At 44.5% G+C, this 9,421-nt stretch overlaps 1 protein-coding gene across 1 annotated transcript; it reads right to left on the bottom strand.

Moving 5' to 3' along the window:
* Positions 1-6,661: 6,661 nt before the first annotated feature.
* Positions 6,662-9,022, bottom strand: LOC143777491 (uncharacterized). The gene is made up of 3 exons (XM_077267318.1): positions 8,532-9,022; positions 8,279-8,438; positions 6,662-8,167 (listed from the first exon to the last, which is right to left on the bottom strand). Exons 1-3 carry the CDS (start codon positions 8,644-8,646, stop codon positions 7,132-7,134), a joined length of 1,311 nt encoding a protein of 436 aa, XP_077123433.1. The 5' UTR covers positions 8,647-9,022; the 3' UTR covers positions 6,662-7,131.
* Between the last annotated feature and the right edge of the window lie 399 nt (positions 9,023-9,421).

The following is a 9,421-nucleotide window of genomic DNA, read 5'->3' as shown; positions in this document are numbered from 1 at the left end:
ATAGCTTACTTCAATCAGACATTGTTTAAATTAATATGCCTTGGAGATCACAGTCACACAGCTCAAAAGTTGTGGACAGGTTTACAGTTCGAGTTAGAGCAATGGCTATCTCCATTGAACCAGGAGCAAGGAAAGGCCGTGTGTGTTAATGGTGCAAACCTATTGGCGGTCCTATGCCATGGCAACCTCATACATATGCCTTGCATGCTTCATGTCCCCAAGCTTGTGCCATGATTTCTCCTCCACTAATTCGGACTGAATGTGCTGCTGCAGATAGCACGGTCATTGTGTGCTCTCTTCCGACAATCGTACCCTGCAGGTCACCTACTTGCATCGCTACAGAGGTCTTTTGGCCCATCGATTAACCATTTGATTAGTGATGTTCCAGCATGGTGGAATTCCACTGTTCACATGTTGCAGTGGCTGTGGCAGCAGCGATGAGCCCTTGTGCAGTATGTCCTTTTGCATAGCCTGGGCCAATGCAGTCTGGATGTGGTGCAAATCCCGCTTTCAGAGTGGGTACAACTGAATGACCTTTGCAACCACCTGCACAGTCTTGAAATGGCTACTAAGATGGTTGGTTCTGCTGCTTACAGTGCTGTCAAAAGCATCACTTTTATGGTCATTTACATGCTGGTGCATACGTTGAATAGTCTGCGAGAGGAAGAGATGGTCCCAAAGGAAGAGGTGGAAGCAGAGGAGGATGTGAAATGGATAGCAATATCTCCAATTTCCAGACTGTCCTCACACAGGTGAGTGCCATGGGAGGGTAGCATACAGCAATCAAGGGGGCTCATGGTTCCAGGCAAACTATTAGTGACAGTGCAGGAGCCGAGGAATAAAAGGAGGAGGAAAAGGTGATGGATGTACAACAGTTAGGAGATGAAGAGGACAATGATCTACCCTCTGTTGTCTGTGGTTGGTGGGAGGGGACGGAGGAAGCAACCTTGAAAGTTACTCCATCACCAACACAACATGTGTTTGGACACATGAGTGCCTTCTTGCTGCACTATCTTCAACACGATGCCCATGTTCTTAGGGTTAGATGTAGTGCTGACTACTGGGTTGCCACTCATTTAGATCCATGGTACAAGAGTAAATTTAGACAATACTCTTGTAGACAATCTTAAGAGTGGTTTTCCCCAGGACAGCAGTGAAGAATGCAGAGTGCAACCCAGTTCTAGACGTCCTACCCCGGGAAAGTCAAGGTGTCATCGCTGAAACATTAGCAGCAGTGTAAGTGGCATAAGCAATTTGTGTGAGTTGTTTAACATTTTTTAGACCAGCCCATGTACCAGCAGAACAGAGCACAAGTCTGACACGTTGTGAACAAGAGGATTGTGCAGGAGTATCTGGAACTCAATATCATTTCCATCAGGGAGGATTTGGACCCTTTTGAAATTTAGTCTTCAAAAATGGAAGAGTGACGTGAGCTCGCCTGTCAGAGGAGATTTTGTCATGCCTGGCAGCTAGCGTTTTCTAAGAATATGTCTTTGGTACTGCTGGTGTTGTCCTAACTAGTGATGAGTGAGTATACTCATTGCATCGTTTTCCCTAGCACGCTCGAGTGGTCTCCGAGTATATGTTAGTGCTCAGAGATTTAGTTTTCGCTGCCACAGCTGCATGATTTATGGCTGCTAGACTGGCTGAAAACATGTGAGGAATGCCTGTTTGTTAGGGAATTTCCACATGTATTCAGCCTGTCTAGCAGCTGTAAATCATGCAGCTGAGGTGACAAAAACTAAATCTCCGAGCACGAACAAATACTCGGAGATCACCCAAGAGTGCTCGGGAAAACCCGAGCAACAAGCAAACTCGCTCATCACTAGTCCTGACAGATAAGAGCATCTGGCTGTCTGATGAAAGTATAAACTGCCTAACAATCACCAAAATGAACAAGCCATGGATCTCCAATGACTTTTGCACCTCAGTCACAGATTGGACAAACTAGGCCATGGTGTTGTCTTTGGTGTCATGTATTGATCTTGCGTTATTGCAGTCCATGCCATCTTTGTGGTGTCTTCTGTGCCTGCTGTTTTTACTGCTGCTGATGTTGCAAACAATATTTTTAAAATTTTTACACTCCAAGTTGGGTCTCCATCTGTTGGTATTCCTGTAGTAGAAAGCATGATAGGGGCCTATTATACTGTTTCTACTCTGTGGACATTGATGCCACTTTAGTGGCGAGTGACAATTTTTGAAATGAGGAGACTCCAAGTTGGGTTTCCATCTCATGGGTTGCCTTTGGTGGAAGTTGTGTCAGATGTTTATTATACTGTTTCTACTCTGTGGAAATTGATGCCACTTTAGCACTGTATAACATTTTTTTTTAAATTTGGGACTCCAATGTGGGTCTCCATCTGGTGGGTTGCCTGAAGGAGAAGATGTGTCAGAGGACTATTATACTGTTTCTAGTCTGTGGAAATTGATTCCACTTTAGTGCTGTGTGACAATTATTGTTTTGAAATGTGGAGACTCTAAGTTGGGTTTCCATTTGATGGGTTGCCTGTAGTAGAAGGTGTGTCAGAGGCCTATTATACTGTTTCTACTTGGTGGAAATTGATGCCACTTTAGGGCTGTGTGATAATTATTTCTTTAAATGTGGAGAGTCCATGTTGGGTCTCCATTTGGTTCGGTGCCTGTGTAAGTAAGGCTCCCAGACAGGCAGGTCTGCACTTACTTTCAGTCACCTACCTGTGTTACTTTCGTTAAGTTTTTCTACCAATATTACTGTATGAAACTGATGTTTGTGCAATCTGAGTGTGGTTTCCCAGATAAGAAGGCATACAACGCTCCCTTAGCCACCTCGTCTTAATTGAAACTTCAATTTAAAGTTCTAAATGCTGGCCCATACACTGACACCACATGCATGGCCTATTGCTGACTGCTAATGTGCTATTATAAAAATTTCTAATGTGGGTCAATTGATCAGTCACCTACCTGTGTTACTATCCTTACATTTTCTTCCAATAGTAGTCTATGAAACTGATGTTTATGCCACCTGACTGTGGCTTGAGAAACTAAAAATATTGAGCTGTTGCATGAGATATCTGGGCTCCCAGCTAAGAAGGCTTACACCACTTCCTTAACCACCAGGTCCTCATTAAAACTTCAATTCCAAGCTGTAAATGCTAGCCCAGACCCTGATACCTCATGCATTGGCTATGACTGATTGTTTTTGTGCCATTATAAAAGGTTCTACTGTGGGCCAATTGATAAGTCAGCTACCTGTGTTACTATTCTTACATTTTTCTACTAATAGTAGTCTATGAAACTGATGTTTGGACCATTTGAGTGTGGCTGGAATAATAAAAAACTGTAAGGTGTTGCATGAGGTATCAGGTCTCCCAACAAAGAAGGCTTACACTGCTCTCTTAACCACCAGGTCCTCTTGAAACTTCAATTCCATGCTGTAAATGCTGGGCCAGACCCTGGATGCCAGTTTTCATGGTGTCTACTCCTAATTTTATATGTTTGGGAAGCTTTTTGTCATCCCTTAAGGTATTGTGTAAATGTTTGGCTTGTCCTCCCATTGAATCTACTGGCTTTCGGGTACGTTTGTCAAACTGTTCATCAAACATGTTTGGCAAATCGAACTGAAAAGAAACCTTGAGAGGTTCGCTCATCTCTACTTGTAAACCGTTACCTCTCCTCTACTGTAAAGAATTATAATTAATGGTTGCCCTGAGTAAGATTTGCCTAGGATTCCAACAAGAACTCTGAATCCTTTGTATCACCCTCATATCCTGAGTGGCATGCATGCAACGTGAACTCCAGAGCATATTAAATTTAATATGTAAAAAATACAAACATACTTATATACGCCTTTTAAAATTTTTGTTAACCTTTTGATGGACATTTACGAGTCAAAAAAATGTTGGCCACCGGCAAAACTGCACAGAAGCAAATTGCAAAAAACAAATTTCATTTGGGCAAATGCAGATCTTTGCAATATTTGGGTAGAATTCAACTCCACTAGAATATTTTCTCTCATCTGTATTCCCCAAAAATGTTGTTCATAGGCTGCATATGTTTTTGCAGCTTGTCTACATTTGGCCGGAGTCACACTTAACGAATGAAAAATCGGTTTCTCTCAGTCGAGAGTGACACGATTGTTCTCTGTATGGTCATCCATGTGTAATGCGTTTGCAAAGCAATGATGCAATTGTCTTGCACCTATGCATCCATATGACATCCGTTTGGCATCCGTATGACATGCGTATGGCTTTACATTTCACACTGCTTTTCTCCAAGAAATTTAATGGTTCAAAGGGCTGAAATGAGGAAAATGTATGTGTGTTTCTTCCAAGTCACAATGATTATCAATGTATTGTCCGATTTTTTTCTCGCACCCATAGACTTGCATCGCCGAAACTCAGACGATATACTCGTAAAATCGCAGCATGCTGCGATTTCACTAACACGTAGAATACGCCCGATAAAAAAAATGGTGATGTGAGCTTCCGCATAGATTAAGACTCGTCCGAGTGCTATGCGATGTTTTCTTGCATAGCACTCATCTGTATTATATGCTGGTGTGGCTCCGGCCTTTATATGAAATACCAGACACAGCTAAAGGCCACGTTCACACATTCAGTATTTGTTCAGTATTTTACATCAGTTTTTGCAGGCCAAAATTAGCAGTGGAAAAATCTGAAGAAAATGTAATAGAAACGTGCTCCACTTCTGTATTCTTCACCTACTCCTGGTTTTGGCTTAGGCTAGTTTCACACTAGCGTTAACTGCATAATGTCGCAAATCCGTTTTTTTGCCGAAAAAACGGATGCGTCAAAAAAGTGAAAAACGGTGACAAACGTATGCCACACATCCAGCATTTCGACGGATACGTCGCAAATCCGCTAAACGTTTCCGTCGAAAATACTGGATGCGTTGCATACGTTGCATACGTTTTACCATCCGTTGTATCCGTTTTTCCGACGGATCCGTTTTTAAAATGGGAGGCTCCCAAATTTGATTGGCTACTGGAAAATTTGAAAAACTATATAATACTGTATTTACAGCCCATCTTTGTGGGTTTTAGTTTTGTGGCAGCGATGGAAGGTGTTCTTGGGAGGATTGCTAGTTTGGTTACCGACGTTATCTTTGAGACAAATCGCCTGGATATCATAGTGCGGGAGAAGGAGGCGGCAGCGGAAAGGCGTAGGATGCTTCTGCAGCAACGGAGACGGAGACGACTGTGGATTCATCCGATTAATGAACTACGGATGACCCGGGGTGTCCAGTCCACTCTGTACCTGGAGTTGCGGCACAATCCACACAAATTCCACAACTACGTGCGGATGAGGATTGAACATTTCGATTTTTTGCTTGCAAAACTGGAGGATGTCATCCGAAGACAGGATACAAGGATGAGGCTTGCCATCACACCGGCGGAGCGGCTGATGGTGACCCTGCGGTAAGCCTCTTTTTTTTATTTCATTGCTGATATTGAATGTTATATTACATGCTGCAGACAATACTGCGCTGACATATTGCGCACTATTTTCTGCAGCATGTAATTTTGGTTTTCTTGGCGGACATTCAACTGCTTTATTTAAATGTCATTGCTGATATTGAATGTTAGATAACAGACTGCAGAAAATACTGCGCTGAAATTTTGCGTTGCATTTTCTGCAGTTTTTTTTTTTGTTTTTTTGGGTTTGATGACATGCAACTGCTTTTTTTTCTGTCATTGGTCATTTTGAATGTTATATTACATGCTGCAGACAATACTGCGCTGACATATTGCGCACTATTTTCTGCAGCATGTAATTTGGGTTTTCTTGGCGGACATTCCACTGTTTTTTTACACCGGTTTCATGCTGGTTTTATTGGGTGTCCCGTCCTTAAAAAAAATTAACAGTGCCATATTAAAACTTGTTGGTCTGTGCAATTTTTTCTAACTTTTTTTTTTAAAGTTTCCTAGCTACGGGTGAATCTATGACTTCGCTCCATTATCAGTTCAGGCTGGGCATTTCAACTATCTCTGGAATAGTGAAGGGCTGTTTGGACCACTTTGCAACCAGAGTATATCCCCCAACCATCCATGGAAATCTGGTTGCGAAGTGCTGAAGAGTTTCAGCAAATTTGCAATTTCCCTAATTGTGTGGGTGCAGTTGACGGAAAACATATAAGGATTGCGAAACCGTCAGGAACAGGATCGGAGTATTATAATTATAAGAAGTATTTCTCCATCGTCCTTATGGCTATTGCAGATGCCAACTGCAGGTTCCTTGCCGTGGACATCGGAGCATATGGACGGTCCAACGATTCGCAAGTTCTTAAAAACTCTCCGATGGGTCGTTGCCTTTATGGAGAGAGCTACGATTTACCGCCAGCCAGACCACTGCCAGGAACAAATGACCCAGCCCTGGAATATGTTTTTGTAGGTGATGAAGCCTTTCAACTGTCGCCGCACCTACTGAAACTGTACAGTAGCCGGAACTTAAACCATACCAAGCGGGTCTTTAATTACAGGCTTACTAGAGCACGAAGAGTAGTGGAGTGTTCCTTTGGCATATTGACGGCGAAGTGGCGAGTTCTGCTGACGGCTATCAAGCTGAAAACAACAACTATAGACGAGGTAGTTAAAGCCTGTGTGGTGCTCCACAACTTTGTCCTTTCAAAGGAGCCCGTTTCCTTGGATGATGAAGATTTGGAGACCACCTCGTGGGACTACCGCAGCAGCTCGGTTCGCTCTACAAGTTCAGTTACAAGGATGAGGGACCAGTTTGCCGATTATTTTGTCTCACCTGTCGGGCGGATCCCGTGGCAAGACATGATTGTGTAACCTGTTTCCCATGTGTAACCTGTTTCCCATGTGTTTTGTTTATGTAAAAAATGTGTTTCTGCCCCCCCCCAAAAAAAAGGCCAAAAAGCGTGGTTTTCTTGCTAGTAAAACCATTATGTTATACCTTTAACATGTCTGGTGTTTGTTTTTATTAAACCTTTTTTATTATATTACCTTAATAAATCCACACACACACAAAGAGTACAATAATAATCAGAATTTTATTTTAACTCTTTTTTTTTTGTTTTTTTTGCCAAAAAAAAAGTTTTTTTTTATTTTCCAATTTTTTTTTGTGGAAAACATTGCAAAATGTTTTTGACATAAACATTTTAAAAAATTATTTACAAGTCTTCAAAGTTTTGGGTGGAGATATGAGAGGAGGAGGGGCAGGAAGGTTGGACCACGTCGATAGGTGGGGAAACCCTACTTGTTTGGGGTGCAGTGGAAGGGGGGGTTAAACCAAGAGGCTGACCAGAGGGGGGTGGTGTTGGGGTAGGGGGAAGAGAAAAGTTGAGTAAAGAAAACATTGGGGAAGTAATTTGGTCTGGGGGCCGGGATTGTTGTGGGGACTGGGTCGGGTATTGTGACTGGGTAGGGTAGTGGGACTGGGTTGGGTAATGGGGCTGGCGTGGGGTTTGGTAATGGTGCTGGTGTGGGGATTGGAGCTGGGTTTGGTAATGGTGCTGGTGTTGGTATTGGGGCTGGGTTTGGTAATGGGGGGTATGGTGTGGAAATGGGGCCTGGGGTGGAATTGGAGTGGAGGTGTGGGGAGGTGTGTGGGTAGATTCATTAATGGCCTGCAGTGCAGCATTATGGCAGGTATTCATTACCCGCATCTGTTGCTCAAAAGAAAGCTTCTCCATGCTCATGAGCATGGATTGGAAAAAAAGATTGGCCGGATCGGGACTTACAGCTGAATGCAGCCTATCCAAGCGACTGCTGGTTTCACGGCTTGTTTCACTGATGCGTGACTGCACCATGTTGAAACCAGCAGTCACTTGCTCTCCCAAAATTTTGAAAGAGCCTTGGAAGGATGCATTCAGGTGTAAGAACTCAGGAGCATAGCTCCTTTCCTGACCCCTCTGTCGCTGCCGCCACGAACCTAATGGTGGTGTCGAGGTGGCAGGATCAGAGGGGTGGGGTAAAGGGAACGCTAACTGTTCAGCATCAGATGCGAGCAATGAAGCCTGCAATAATGCTCCACTGCTTGGGGCGGATGAAGTGGAGGGGACAGAGGTGTCAGAGGAGGGGACAGAGGGGTCAGAGGAGGGGACAGAGGTGTGGGGCCTACCGACGTGGCCCTCAGTGGCGGACTCAGGAGGGATCGCTCCAGAGGGCGCAGAGGAAGATGCAGGCGCCCGGTGGCTGGAGAAGGTGCTGTGAAAGAAAAAACAAAAGAAATTAATACATTGGAATGAAAAAGCCCTGACTGAAAGCAAACTAAGTAGACAGGTTAACATGGTTATTAGTGGGCTGTAGAATACTTACACTCTGCTCAGCATGGTTCGCCTCAGGAAGGAGAGGGCCTGGCCATATTTGTATTTGCTCCTCTTCCTTCCTGCAGAGCCACTCGGGGCCTTCATCTCATCGTTGAATTCCCTCTTAAAGCGATCCCTCAGTGACCGCCACCGCTTCCTAACCTTTCCAACTGTGAAGACAAGAATCAATAGATAAAACAAAAAATTGGTAAATGCAATACATTACAGTCATCTCAAAACATCACTGGAAAGTGAATACTTACCTAGTTTGCTCTGCTGCTGAGGATGAAGGCTCTCCCGCCTTGGAAACAGGTTGCGACACACTTCGTCCCAGAGCCGACGGGTTACACCGGTATCAGCATGCCTGCGGTCAGCCATGTTCCACAGCGGCTCCCGCTCGCGAACCTCATCGATGAGACAATCGATGTCAATGTCATCATCATCATCCTCTTCTGCGGGAGCACGCTGTGAAGCATGTGTCAAAAAAAAAAGGAAAACAAACAAATTAGCACACTGAAATACTAAAGTACCAATAGAATCCCCCTCCCCCCAAAAAAAAACTCACTGATGGACGACCGCGGCGACGAGTCCGCCGACTCTGGGACTGTCTGGGAGAGCCTTCAGCGGCAGCAGCAGCAACAGCCTGAAATAAAGTAAACAAATTCTCAGTTAAGGTAGGCAGGTGTTTAGTAATCAGTTTTGTGTATGGTGCAGTGTGATGTGGGAAGCAACTGTTTCACCACTACTTACACTTGGTTCCTCCTCCACTTGCATCTCTCCACCCATCTCACCCCCTTCTGACAGCTCCTCATCTGATTCAGCTTCCTGTTGAAACATAATTTATGCATGTGGTTAGACATCAAAATGTAATTTTAAAAAGCGAAAAAAAATAAACCCATTTTTTGTGTTAACTTACCGATACACGCTGTTGCTGTGGAGGAGGGCTGTCAGAAGAGGACATTGTTTTGTGGTCCTGGTGGGCAGCGGCTGTGGTCCTGGTGGGCAGCGGCTGTGGTCCTGGTGGGCAGCGGCTGTGGTCCTGGTGGGCAGCGGCTGTGGTCCTGGTGGGCAGCGGCTGGGGTCCTGGTGGGCAGCGGCTGCGGTCCTGGTGGGCAGCGGCTGCGGTCCTGGTGGGCAGCGGCTGTGGTCCTGG

This window comes from Ranitomeya variabilis, chromosome 1 (assembly GCF_051348905.1).
Source record: "Ranitomeya variabilis isolate aRanVar5 chromosome 1, aRanVar5.hap1, whole genome shotgun sequence".
In the NCBI taxonomy this organism is placed as follows: Eukaryota; Metazoa; Chordata; class Amphibia; order Anura; family Dendrobatidae; genus Ranitomeya; species Ranitomeya variabilis.
Note: the sequence above shows the minus strand (reverse complement) of the source record. Positions and strands in the feature narration are given on the sequence as shown.